The following is a 14109-nucleotide window of genomic DNA, read 5'->3' as shown; positions in this document are numbered from 1 at the left end:
AATATTAGGGCTTCATACATCGTTCAAATAAGGAATAATTTAATGAGCAAAATTTTAGTTGATTTTAATGTACTAAATATTAGAAAAGTAATTAAATTGACTATTATATCTAGTGTAAACTCTATTATTAAGGGATAAAAAAGTAATTTAATTTTTAACTAAGGGGTTCATGCTTTTAATATGGTATAGATAATTATTGCATCTATTTCGACATCAATTGTTATTTCACATAATTTATTTTATTCTCCATTGAGCCAACTAAGAGCACGTTTGGATGAGTTTATTTTAATTGACTTTAAAGTCAAAATAGCTTTTAAGCCACAAGTTAGGAAATTTAGCTTTTAACTATTGACTTGTTTTTGTCATTTAGCTTAAAAACAAGTGCTTAAAAGTACTTTTTTACTTTATCCAAACACTACAAAATGACTTAAAAATGATTTTTGCGTAAAAATACTTTAATAAGCCAATCCAAACAGGCTCTAAACTTGCTCTGATATAGTGCATGTTCGCTTCTGTTCGGGCTCACTCAACATAAAAGCTAACTCTTTTGTCCTGCTTTAGATTGTGCTCATACTTCGTGAAATATTTCATGCATGTTTGTTGCTAGGAACAGCAAGATCAAGTTGGTAAAGGTTAATGCTTCATCTCTATTTTTATGGTCGATAATCATAAAAGTCCTTTTACCACTCTATATAATAGGCTATTATATTTGTATAAATTGCAGTAAAAGATAAATTCAGGATAGAATGAACTAAGTACTCCCTCCGTTCACTTTTACTTGTTTATTATACTAAAAATACATTTTCACTTTTACTTGTCCACTATACTAAATCAAGAGAAAGACAATCTTTTTATCTTATTTTACCCTTATCATTACCTCGACTTGCTCTAATTTAATCCACTAGTAGGCCTTTTCCTCAATTATACAACTCCGAATGGCTCGAATCTAACCAAAATAATTCGATACAGTCACAAAAAATTATAGGAATAAATTTCATAATAAAATACTATATTTTTCAATAAAAATTCGAAATTAACTCAAAAATCGTTTGTGGGGCCCACGTCTCAGAATCCGGCAAAAATTACGAAATATGAACGCCCATTCAACCACGAGTCTACCCATACCAAAATTACTAAATTCCGATAACAATTCGGCCCTCAAATCCTCAAATTTATCCAATAGAGTTTTCAAACTTTTCCAATTTAATTCACCAATCAAATGATAAAAACAGTGATGGATTCGGGTAATTTAACCAATATTGAGTTAAGAACACTTACCCCGTTGTTTTCTCTGAAAATCTCCCAAATATTGCCTCAATCCGAGCTCTAAATCAGTAAAAATAGAAAATGGGACGAAGTGATTTCTCCTCCAAGTGATTTCTTCTACGCGATCGCGTAGCACAAATTTTTATTGTCCAAAAATAACCTTACGTGATCGCGGAAAATCCCATGCGATCGCGAAGCACTGACTCCGCAAAACTACGCAATCGCGAAGCATTAAGCGCGTGGCCCAGCTCCTCCCTCCGTTCCTATTCGCGAACGCGGCCTTAGCCACGCGTTCGCATAGCACAACTCACCCAACCTACGCGATCGCGGACGCTCCCATGCGATCACATAGAACAAATTTTCAGCTGCCCAATTAAGCCTACGCGATCGTGAACCTTCTCACGCGATCGCGTAGAAGGAGACCAGACACCAGATTTCAGCAAACTCCAAATCCAAAAATTAATCTGTTAGCCGTCCGAAACTTACCCGAGTCCCTCTGGACCTCAATGAAAAATACCAACAAGTCCTAAAACATCATACGAACTTAGTCGAAACCTGAAATCACATCAAACAACGCTAAAACCATGAATCATACTCCAATTCTAGCTTAATGAAACTTAAAATTTCCAACTTCTACATTCGATGTCGAAACCTATCAAATCAAGTCCGATTGACCTCAAATTTTGCACACAAGTCATAAATGACATAACAGAACTTTAAAAATTTTCAGAACTGGAGTCCGACTCCGATATCAAAAAGACAACTCTCTGGTTAAACTTTCACCTATTTTAGTCATTTCAAACCTAATTTAACTACGGAATTCCAAATAAAATTCCGAACACGCTCCTAAGTCCAAAATCACCATACGGAGATGTTGGAATCATCAAAATTCTATTCCGGGGTTGTTTTCTAATAATATTGACTGAAGTCAAACTTAGCATTTTAAGGCCAACTTAAGGAACCAAGTGTTCAGATTTCAACCCGGACACTTCCAAATCCCTAACCAACCATCTTCGCGAGTCATAAATTAATAAAAGCACATACAAGGAGTTTTATTTAGGGGAACATGGTTCTAAAAGTCAAAATGACCGGTTGGGTCATTACATAAGAAATCCACTAAATATTTATAAATATTTAACCGTGAACCCAGTTATTATTATATATTAATTTGAGATTACGGTAGAAACTAATAAACTTCAAATCCTGAATCCGCCTCTGACATGATAGTGTAAGAAAAACTTACACAATGTTAGTGCTTAGAACTTGAACTCAATTGAAATTACTTCACATTCAATTGAGTTCTCTTTTTTCCTTTTATTTACTAATTCTGCAGCATCCTGTTGACAATTATTTGTTGATTAAACTCTCAAATATGTTAAAGTCCCTTGGTGTTCTCAAACCTGCTGCAACGTAACTGGAAATTTTGACACATTTTCATGCAAATTGAGGTTACTTCAGCCAAAAGATAGATAAACTGATGTTAATTGCGGCATTTCCAGGCTCAAGTATTGGGCAAATACCAGTTATATTGTTTCACAATATGGTTGAAGATTATATTATAGATTTATAGTTAATTTTCCTCCAAGTAAAGATGAACATCACTCAGGCAGCTAAATGCCTTTGAGTTTACAATAAGCATACAATCCAGATCCCAGAAAGCCAACACATTGGCCAACAACATTCAACTGTCATTAAGAAAATGGTAATATATATCAGTAATTGTATAAACTAATAGTAAATTATTGAAGTGTATTAATTATACTAACCAGATCAAATGGAAGTTCTCTGAATACTATCCAGCCGAATCCAACAGTAAAAAAGTCCTGCATATGAAGTCATTAGTTGTTACAAAAGAGCACATATGAAAAAATAGCCAAAAAGAAAAACTAATCTAAAGGGGCTTAGTTCACTTTCAATTTTAATAATTGAAAGAATGTTTATTTTTCAACTGCATTGTGCATCTCGATGCACAAAGCATACCGCATTCACGCAGGATCCGAGAAGGGTCGCACACTAGGGGTGTGATATAGACAGCCTACCCTATGCGAGCATTAGTGGCTGCTGCATTCACGCAAGGTCGGGGAAGGGCCGCACCCTAAGGGTATGATGTAGACAACCTACTTTAATGCAAGTATTAGTGGCCGTCGCATTTACGCAGGGTCCGGGAAAGGGCTGCACCCTAAGGGTGTCATGTAGACGGTCTACCCTAATGCAAGCATTAGTGACCGCTTCCACGACTCGAATCCATAAGGTTGCTTCCACGGCTCGAATCCATGACCTATAGGTCACACAAAGACAACTTTACGGTAGCTCCACATACCTTAAGATTTCCACAAACTGTCTGTGTAAGTGCTGAATTGATAGTTGTATTTAGGAATACACAATAGTTCAATAAGAAAGCCAGAACACAAGATAGAAAAATCACAGCCTGCAAAGATATGAAGCATGGAATTCAGTTAGAACATTATATCCATGCACTGTTTCTGTGCAAATCTAACGAGTAAACTGATTTTAATAAAGAATTATAGCTAGCTGGGGACTCTTTTTGAATATCAAGGTCAAGAAGCTAAGTTCGACTGGCTCAAAAAAATGAACAGAAAGAAAGGCAGATCACATTTAGTGAGTAATAAGAAAAGCTAATCTTATACTTCACCTCAAGCCAACAAACTTTTCCAATAGAAGCGGAGTTAAGATTTGAAGTTTGTGGGTTTGGGATTCCGATCGTCTTAAAGTTACTGGATTCTAAATTAATAATTTGTACATAGGGGTAGCAATTTGAGCCCAAACCCATTTGACCGCCCAACCCGCCTAAGGTTGGGCCGGTCATTGACCCACCCATTTATTGAACTCAGCCCACCTTGACCCAACCCATTTCAATCGTCTAAAGTTGGACTAAGTTTAGCCCAAATTGATCTACGAATAACTTTGTTAAAATATTTTTAAAATATTTTTTTTGTTTGATATGTTATATAAAAGAAAAAAAGTCTTATTTGATAATTAAACAATACATAAGAAAATAACACACATTAATTAAAGCATGGTAAGAGTTGGGTGAGTTGGGTTATGACCCAAATTTTAGCCCGACTTGACCCAACACATCTCAACCCAAGTTACTTTTGGGCGGGTCAATTGACCCACCTATTTATTGACTGAGTTCATTTTGACCCGCCCAAAATCAGCGCAACCCGCCCATTTGACCCCCTATTTGTACATATTTAATGAATTTCTTATGACAAACGCAGAGTTTGGACAAAAGCTGTTGGTTTCAACCGAATCCGTAACTAGTGTTCTCGATCGCTCTGCCCCTGGATTCAAACAATCCTAGTGCTAGATCTATCCTCACATAGGTATAGACAATGAAGTTATGTTCATAATTCATGATAATGTGATGTTAATTCCTCTTGAAAGTAACTAGCAAATCTCTCTTCATGTGATTTAAATCCTCTTGGAAGTTACTACCAAATCTTTCTTCCTGTGATTTTCTTTCTTCAAGGTAGCTTCTCTATAGAACTTCTCAAACAAGACTAAGGAAGTGGCTAATATCCAATATATTATATGCCTATACTTGGAACTAATTAACTAGTTGGTTCTCAACAAAATTACCTTTATTTATAGAGCTAACTACGTCAACCAACATTTCTTTACCTGTTCCTCTCTCTTGAGGGAGCCCCCTCTTGTTGTCTTCTTATCTCCTATATATATATATATATATATATATATATATATATATATATATATATATATATTATTTTCCTTAAAATGAAGACAAGTATCACCAGTAAACAAGATTTTCAATATTTTTTTACCACATTTTCCTTTTGCCAATGGCGTAACTACAAGTATTTCATGAAAGTGAGAACACCATAACCGCATATGCAGGGCGTATTTGTTCGTTAAGATTAAAGGGAGAGACAGACAGAAGAAAAAATGTAAGTTAAATTAGAACAGAGTGACAGCAGCAACATTTAGAACAACTAGTAATGTTTACAACTGTAGTAGCAGTAAAGTGCATGTTTTCCAAGTAAAGGATGATACACTTGACAGATGAATTTAGCATTTGGGTGCGGCTCTTTTCCGGACCTGCGTGAACGCGGGTTGCCTTGTGCACCGGGCAGACCTTTTTTTAGTGTTTATTTTAGATCAAATTTTAGTTACATTAGTCAATAGACATTTTATCAAGAAGAATTACGAACAGCAAAGACGAGTACATCCTGAAGTATCTACGTTAAAGCTAGATCAGAAACAAGACATTAGCCAGAAGAACTATTAAAGAGAGATTTTTATAAACTAAGTACCTGAAAGCCAGCAGTATACAAATATGGAAAATTTATCGTAGCTTCTAAGTCGCCACTGAATGCTGTCCAAAGTAGCAAAATTGGTGTACATATTATACCTGCAGAGAGTCTCACATTGTCAAATCAGGCAGATTGATGTCCTTATCGATCCGATATACACAGAGTCAATATAATGGTAGCATTTTCTTACCATTACACCACATCAGGCCAAAGCTGTTAAGGCCACTGGATTCTCCTAAATTAGAGAATTGGGAACATATAAAAAAAGTTGTCGATGAAATTCATAAAGAGACATCGCAGAAGAAATAAAGCAAAAAAGTAAAGATACCAATGTTAGCTATACAAGCCAAGTATACTGCTGTAGTTATGTTGGAGACGAGAACGATAGTATAACTGTAGTAGTCAAATGACAGGTCTCGAGCTCCAGCAACAAACGCGCCAAGTATGATAATTCCTACACTGATGAGACCCTTGTAAGTGTTTTCATAAAGACACCAAATTAAAATACTATGTAATAACTAGGTACATTTCTTTATATCTGTGTATATATATGAAAAAGGAAGCTATAGCTAGAATGATTTCTCACCATGTAACAACATACGATGAATGTTTTTTCCCTGTCAAAAAATACTCTGCTAACATTGTGAAAAAAACAGTTGTTCGTCTCAAAGTGGTATACATAGGAACACTAATTCCACGAATAGATTCCATAGACACCAGCTGCCAGCGAAAACAAAAAATTGCAGATTTTACTTAAGAAACAACTGAAAACTAAGAAGAAACACTACACATTAAGAAGATCAACTAGGAGAATTAATACTTACCATGTAAAGCAAATATGATAATGCGACAGGAGTACAATGAAGTACTGTCTTAAATGGTACAAGGTTTGTCGTGTGCTTAACCACAGTATGTGAATCCCGAACTGTGAAAGATATAATTCTCCTGCGTCTCAAAGCATAGAGAATCAAACTTGAACTTAGCATCTGCACATTATATTAAAACATCGCTTTATCTTACGAGCGTGAAATTATCAAATCTTGCTAAAACAAATATGTTTGTTAATTAGAATGTGAAGAATCTAGTTGTGTAAAAGGCTAAAATTGGTAAGACAGAAAGTACTATGTGGCGAATTGACAAGTGAGTTAGTGGCAACAATCACTACTTAAAAAAAACAGGAATTAGCGACAGATAAACACAAAACTCCGTTGCTGATTCTATTTAGCAACGGATTAGTGACCGATTATTAAGAAATTCTATTAGTTACGAACGATTTAGCGACAGATCAGCGACGAAGTTGGTAGTTAATTCTATTTTATTTTTGGTAGTGAATACAAGATAGATAACTTAGTCAAGCATGTACATCAGATAACAGAATCAGACTTCAGTTCAAGTAGGTAAAATATGCAGAAAGAAACTTCCACATTTCTGCTGAAGAGAAAGCACACACAAAGATAACATAAAAGACATATTGTTAACCGGAGCTTCAAATCAGTGTGATGCATGGTATAGATAATTGTTAGAAGTCCATCAGTTTGATTTTTTGCCTATATCTAAGTATTGTATTTTACTTTAAACCTTTGCTTCAAAATAGCGCTTTATTCCCCCCCCCCCCCAACTCAACCCCTGAAGGCATTAGCAAGATATTTATCCTTGTTTAGGCAAAACGTTGCCGATGGTCTTTCGGAAACAACCTCTCTATCCCCAGAGTAGGGGTAAGTTCTGCGTATACATTATACTGCTCAGACCCCACTTGTGGGTACTGAGTTATTGTTGTTGTTGTTTAGGCTAAATGTTAAAAGGTAATCCACCTTTGATAAGTATTTTAGGACTTTAATTTTCACTTAACAATGAAAACCTGAACCAAAACTGATTTAAGTTACAGAACCGAAGAATCATGATATTTTTTCAAGTTGATATAAGCCCCACAATTTTGGAAAAGGATAGTGCATATGTACATGGCTGCTGTATGCAACAATAGTGCACAACTTTTCTTTATACCATTTTTCTCTATGTTGCTCGGATACAGGTGTGGGCACTCGCTGCAAGTGCGGATCTAGAAGTCCAAACTTAAATGTTAGGATTCGGGGATAAGAGTACGAGTATGAAGTAGTGGTGTTAAGATACAGCAAATAATTATATATTACGACTTACATAAGTATACATTTTTAAAGCTAGTATGATTAAATTTTAAAGTGTTCTAGTACTATGTGATTATACATATGACATAAACTCAAAATCAAACCAAACTGGCCATAGGTGTAGTAAAAACACTAAAGTTAGGTTGAGCAAATCCAGAGCAAGATCCCAAACCCACACCCAAATCGTCTTGGATGATCAACACATGTGTGCAACGAGAATTTTGAATGATGTGAGCAACATAGTTTTCCCCTAAATACTTATTGACGTAATACCTAATTAAACCAACATTTTTATGCAATTTGTTTACTAAACTTTAATTAACATGATAGATACCTAACCAACATACTGGGAAATCAGTACAAATCATCTGAATAAATCTAACATAAGGTAGTTAATTACCTGAAAAAGTGTGATCACGTTTGCGCATGGAAATTTATAAGATGAAAGAGCTGCCTTATTGAACATGACCAAGAGAACTGCCAAAAAGTGCACATATATAAAAAAATTGTATAATAAAAGAAAATTGAAGCATTGTCGTAGATCAAATACAATTCTTTGCACATTTTTTGAGAATGGTAGTTTATTCACAAAGATTTCGAATGTTACCTAGCTAGTGATTACGTCTCATATATTCATTGCAAATTTAAAGAAGTCATAGAATTAACCCCCCACCCCACCCCAGTACCCCCTCCCCCCGCGAACAAAAAAAAAGAAGAAAAAATATGATTAAATTCATAAGGTGATGCTTGTCGTCAGAACAATGTTCGAATACAAATTTGCCATGCATCATGTTCAAAAAACTGGATAAATAATAGGCACGTTACTCTATCCTTCTCCACTTAAATATAAGTCTGCGTCAGAATATAACGTGAGCCCAACCACTAGATTAAAGTCTTGGGGCCATGCATCATATATTATATATTAGCAAATTGTTGTGGTGCATGTGCTAACTTTTGACAAGGAAAAGAGATATACTATCACAAATGGGCTGATCATAAACGTTCCGGTTAAACATAAAGGAGAAGAAATTCTTACTCTTTAAGAATAAGGAGATTTTAATATATTTCTTTTTCTTCTCCTTTGACATAAAGATTTTAAGTATATACAATCCTCTGTAAAATACTTTAAACCCATAACTAAATCTCGGGAGGGGAGCCCTTGGAGCAATGATAAAGTTGTCTATGTGTGACCTATAGATCACAGATTCGAATTGTAAAAGTAGACACTAATGTTTACACTATGGTAGACTGTCTACGTCATCCTTGGGTGCGGCCCTTCACGGACCTCCGTGAATGTCGGATACTTTGTGAGCCACAGAAGTAGCCACTAATATTTGCATTAGTGTATGATCTCTACATCACGCCCCTTTGGATGCGACCCTTCACCGGCCCCTACGTGAATGCGTATACTTTGAGCAACTGGTTGACCTTCCCATGACTAAATCCTCGAATATATATGCAAGAATCCAGGAGTAAAAAGAGAAGATAGAAAAAGAAAATAGACTAACCAGCACAAGCCATGTAAGAGATGGCAACATAAACACCTTTGTTGGTCATGGCCGTAGGACTTCTCTTGCCAAACACCGGCAAGTTTTGTGGTTCAGTACTCTTTGATGATTCCATGGATACCATTGTTGAGTGAGAATAGAAGTTGAAAAAAGAAAAGCAGAAAGTGATAGAGAGAAGTGTTGCACTTTGACAAGAATTGAGACTTCAGTTGGCATTACTTAAAATGGAGGAATATTGCCTTTTCAATAGAAAAAAGTAATTATGGAGATTGGAGGGATGTTTGAGCTTTGTGAATAGAAAACTATCTGAGATGATGTATTTTTTATGGGACTGGATGCTTAATGGGTTCATCTATCTTGCACGCAGGGGAAGATTTAGGTACAAATTATGGGACACGTGAACCTATCGTCTTTTTGTAAAATTAAATATTTTATGCGTATGTTTTCTAGAATTGGTCTAATATTATTTGTTGGCCCTATATTCTAAAAAAAAAAATGTGCACATAGTTAAATATTAAGTTATTTATCCAAAAAAAAAGAGGAATGAATTTCCACAAAAATAATTTTTTAATGGTACACTCATGCTTGCACGAGTGGTCTTTTTTATTTCAACTAACGGAGACAAAATTAAATAGTGCATTAAAAAAAAAAAAAGATGAAGTCATATGGTGCAAATAATCGAAAATTTGTCTACTAAAAGGAAAATTCATTTAATTATTTTTAAAGGTGAAATCTGTCTACTAAATTAACGGGACAAAATGTATATACTAGTAGTCTCCGGAAAAATCATACCATAGAAAAATCGGAACTTTTTGATATATATCATTTTATTCTTTTTAGTGAGTTTATTTCATGCAAATTCGAATTAGTCAAGACTAATTAATTTTTAATATTGAATAATGAAATTAAAAAAGAATAAGAGAAGTAAGTGGCACTTCCTGTAAAGTGAGGGTCTACTTAGATATTTGCCAGCCAGAGATTCTATTATTTTGGACTCTTCTTGTTTTGGTGTTTTAATCAAATACAGATAATTGCTAATTGCCACCATCAAATTTGGCATTTTCCCTATTGGGTTTGGCCTTTTGTTCTTTTCCACTCGTAAGTGAGCTTCCTAGGCTTCAAAAAAGTAAAGGCTAGTGTAAAATTTTACTCCTATTATTTTAGTTCTGTGGTTGTCTTTTTCATCATGTGCCTAACTGAATAAAAAAAATTGTTAATAAAGTACAATTCAGTTAGTGGCTCATCTATGGCTCAATTATGGGTCAATTTTACTTTGTTATTAAAAAAAATGGAAGGAGAGCCATGAAGTTATGGTAGCGTTATCTTTGTTTGACCTATAAGTCACTAATTCGAATCATGAAAGCAGTCATTGTTATTTGTATTAGGGTAGGTATTTACATCACACCCTTTGGAACACGAATACCTAGTGTATCAGGCTGCCCCGTTATTAAAAAATGATCTTTTTAAAATAGATTGAAACAACTTTATCATAAAATTAATAATTAATGACAAATCTTACAACACTTCCTACTCGTTGTTGCGTGCGAATAAAGTTCCACATCGATAGATTAACACTAGAAGTCTACGTATAAGGTTTTAGGATCTCTTAATTGTGGGGAGGTCTTTTGACAAAAATAGTGCAAGTTTGACCCAAAACAAAAAGTATAGCAAGAATACACTTGGAATAGTTTAGCCCAACATTATTGGAGTGAATTGCATTCAATCCAAATGATCTCTGTGTTGGAGATGATGTTTGTTTTCTTCTAGATTTTTTCTTGGTGTTTATAGTTTTGTTCTTACCTTATAATCCTGTTGTACAACACTTAACCTCTTAAAAATATTTTATTTTTTTGTAAATATCTTAAATAAGGTACTGTTTCTATTGGAAGTAAAATGCAATATGGAATATGATGTCATCTCCCACCGCCTACGAGCACGTTTATTCCTTTACATAGTTATTTTCATAATTTGTTTAGTTCGTATATATATATATATCTTACTAGTCTCTGGCCTGTGCAACGAGTCGTGTAGCCCATATCAATAAATATAACTTTTAAAATACTATATCCAAAAGCACCACCAATGATTTATTCAAAAGCATCACCATATCCGAGAACTTATTAGATATGTCATCTATATCGTAAAGTGGTTTGTTAGGTTAATAAGGTGACCCAAATTTGCGAAGTTATTTTGCTATATTACGATTGATGAAAATAATGCCAGTGTTTGTCTTCTTTATTATTCAGGGAGCGCTAGCCAGTAAATATTATTGCTACATTTTATTCTGCTTATAGAACATTATGTCTGTCAAATATCATTTATAATATTTTCATCTGGAATATTTTCAAAGGAAAGATTCTATGAATTTAATTGGAAATAAGAAAGTACCGAACGTTTTTAATAGACCAAATACATTAATTAAGTAGTTATCAAATTAAGAGTATAATGAAAAGACCATGAAAATAAAAATGACGGAAAGAGCTTCATCTGCATTATTAGATAAATTTGGTTGGGAATACAAAATTATTTCACAAGTTTCAAAAAGTATTACATACTTTACATTGTATTTTATATTTTCGTATAAAGTGTAATAAAAAATTATGGACTCAATTTATTATGAGGTGTTTTTATTTTTTTGATACAAAAATATTACTATAAGAGTGGTGTTTAAATGGTTAGTTAACTTTTAATGAATATTTTAGTCTTATAATTTTGTACTTTAGATTTCACACTTATAATATAGTATAATTAAAGAAAAGATATTGGTTGTGTTTATATTAATTGAGTTGAATGCTTTTTGTAAGATTTTTCAATTTGAGCTATTGAAAAGAATCATTAATTGCTTTGAAAGTTGAAACCCCGAATTATATATGATAAAAAATACTTTTCTTGGTATACAATTTTGATTGGGTTGAATTTTTGTCCTTTTTTGGCAAAGTTTTCAATTTGAACTAATTGAGAACAAATCATTAATTGCTTCGATACCCCAAATGTGGTAAAACACATTTTTTGGTTCAAAATTTTGTTAATTTGATAGCTGTACTGATAAAATCTAATAAAAAACTTATGTATTATTATATGTCAAAGTGGACTTTTATCAATTTGGCCAAATGTGTGTACAACATTTGATTTTTTTAATTTTCTTTTAAATGAATACTTTGCATGTCATGTATAGGATAATTTAGATCAATTCAAGGACTGAGTTTGATGGCAACGAATCTTCAGATATAGTTTAGGGCGTGGGATTGATGCCAGCGGTGGAGATAGAGTATTAGTATGAGTCTGGTCTTCAATAGGTTTTGCTTACGGTGTATTTGTATTAGAAATTCCATTAAACAACAATAACACTCCAGTATAATCTCACTAGTGGGGTATGAGGAGGATAGTGTGTACGCAGACCTTATCCCTACCCTGGGATAGAGAGGCTATTTCCGATAGACCCTCGGCTCCCTCCTTCCAGAGGCGGATCCAGGATTTAAATCCTATGGGTTCAATTTTTAAAGTTATGGGTTCATATCTACTATTTTTTATAATTTTAAAATAATTTTACATACAAATTTTTACTCCGCGTCAAAAGTTATGGGTTCAGTTGAACCCGTAATCAATACACTACATCCCCCTCTGCCTCCCTCCAAGAAATTTCATTAAAGTTAATTCTATTTTTTTTATCCAAAAATACTTTTCTCTGTTTTTTCTAGCAAATGGATTGTTAAAACTAACATTTTCTTTTTCATTGTCTTTGTAGTCTGGTATCGCTCGGCTCCTCTTGTTGTGATTCATATTACAGCAGCTAATTTCTTTTTAAGATTCATTTGAAACTTCAATTCGAAATTTGAAAATTTTTCGTAGTTTGGGTGCCGGTGGAATTCATTGATCGACCGATTGGTCGTCTTGTATATTTGAGCCCAATTTTTCCTTTTGATGCTTCATACATATGCATTTGTAGTTTTATGACTTGCGGAGAAGGTTGATTTCGTTTCGCGAAGGTTTGGGGTTGATTTGGACTCTTTGGTTCTCGGTTTAAAAGTTTAAGTTGGAAATGTTCACTGAGGTTTGACTTTAGTAAAAACAACCCCGGAACGGTGTTTTGATGGCTCCAATATGTTCGTATAGTCATTTTGGACTTAGGCGTATGCCCAAAATTGAATTCGGAGGTTTCTAGGTTAATTTTGGCTTGTTTTGCCGGTGGGCAATTTGAAGGTTTAGAAATTCCTTAAGTTTGACCGTAGGTTGACTTTATAGCAACCGGGTTTGGATTTTGATTTCGAGACTTGGAATAGGTCTGTTTTGTCATTTGGAACTTGTGCGCAAAATTTGGTGTCATTCCGAGTTAGTTTGATAGGAATCAGACGCTTGGTTGTGATTGTAGTGATTCCTGAATTCATTGTGAAATTTCATGTCTTTTGATATCTGATTCGTGGTTTCGAAAGTTATTTTGGTATTTTTATCGCATGAACGAGTTCGTATGATGTTTCTAGACTTGTGTGGATATTTGGTGTAGAGCTTCGAGGGCTCGGTGAGTTTCAGACATATTTCGAAATGGTTTGGAACATGTTTTAGGTTGCTCGTGTTGCAATTGACACAATTGCGAGTACCAACATCGCAATTGCAAAAAAGGCAGGGGAGGTCCAGATGTCGCAAATGCGACGCCTTCATCGCATTTGCGAAGCCACTATGGAGTTGGATCTTATCGCATTTGTGACCATTGAGCCGTTTTTGCGAAGTAGGCTATCATCGCAATTGCGAAGCCTTTGTCGCAACTGCGACGTCTGAGTGGGCTGTCAGGGTTTGTATTTGCGATCCCTGTTCCGCAATTGCAAACCCAGGGTCGCATTTGCGACCTTTGCAGCTAAACAAAAGGGCCGAAAAAAGGGACTTAGCTTCATTTATCATATTTTA

The 14109-nt window shown here is 34.6% G+C and overlaps 1 protein-coding gene across 1 annotated transcript; it reads right to left on the bottom strand.

Moving 5' to 3' along the window:
- Window positions 1–2656: 2656 nt before the first annotated feature.
- Window positions 2657–9537, bottom strand: LOC107785443 (UDP-N-acetylglucosamine transporter UGNT1-like). Its single transcript, XM_016606749.2, has 10 exons — window positions 9211–9537; window positions 8103–8179; window positions 6386–6547; window positions 6148–6281; window positions 5890–6020; window positions 5752–5796; window positions 5562–5659; window positions 3587–3694; window positions 3033–3089; window positions 2657–2951 (listed from the first exon to the last, which is right to left on the bottom strand). The coding sequence occupies exons 1-10, from the start codon at window positions 9332–9334 to the stop codon at window positions 2877–2879; spliced, it is 1011 nt and encodes a 336-aa protein (XP_016462235.1). The 5' UTR covers window positions 9335–9537; the 3' UTR covers window positions 2657–2876.
- Between the last annotated feature and the right edge of the window lie 4572 nt (window positions 9538–14109).

Source organism: Nicotiana tabacum, chromosome 9 (assembly GCF_000715075.1).
Source record: "Nicotiana tabacum cultivar K326 chromosome 9, ASM71507v2, whole genome shotgun sequence".
In the NCBI taxonomy this organism is placed as follows: domain Eukaryota; kingdom Viridiplantae; phylum Streptophyta; class Magnoliopsida; order Solanales; family Solanaceae; genus Nicotiana; species Nicotiana tabacum.
The sequence above is the reverse complement of the archived record's forward strand: the minus strand, read 5'-3'. Positions and strand labels throughout refer to the sequence as shown.

Coding starts and splice junctions, on each gene's coding strand:
- LOC107785443 (XM_016606749.2), bottom strand. CDS start 9,334: ATGGTATCCATGGAATCATCAAAGAGTACTGAACCACAAAACTTGCCG. Junction 3,695..5,561: donor TGTATACTGCTGGCTTTCAG/GTACTTAGTTTA, acceptor ATATCTTTGCAG/GCTGTGATTTTTCTATCTTG. Junction 3,090..3,586: donor CAGTTTGTGGAAATCTTAAG/GTATGTGGAGCT, acceptor CTTCATATGCAG/GACTTTTTTACTGTTGGATT.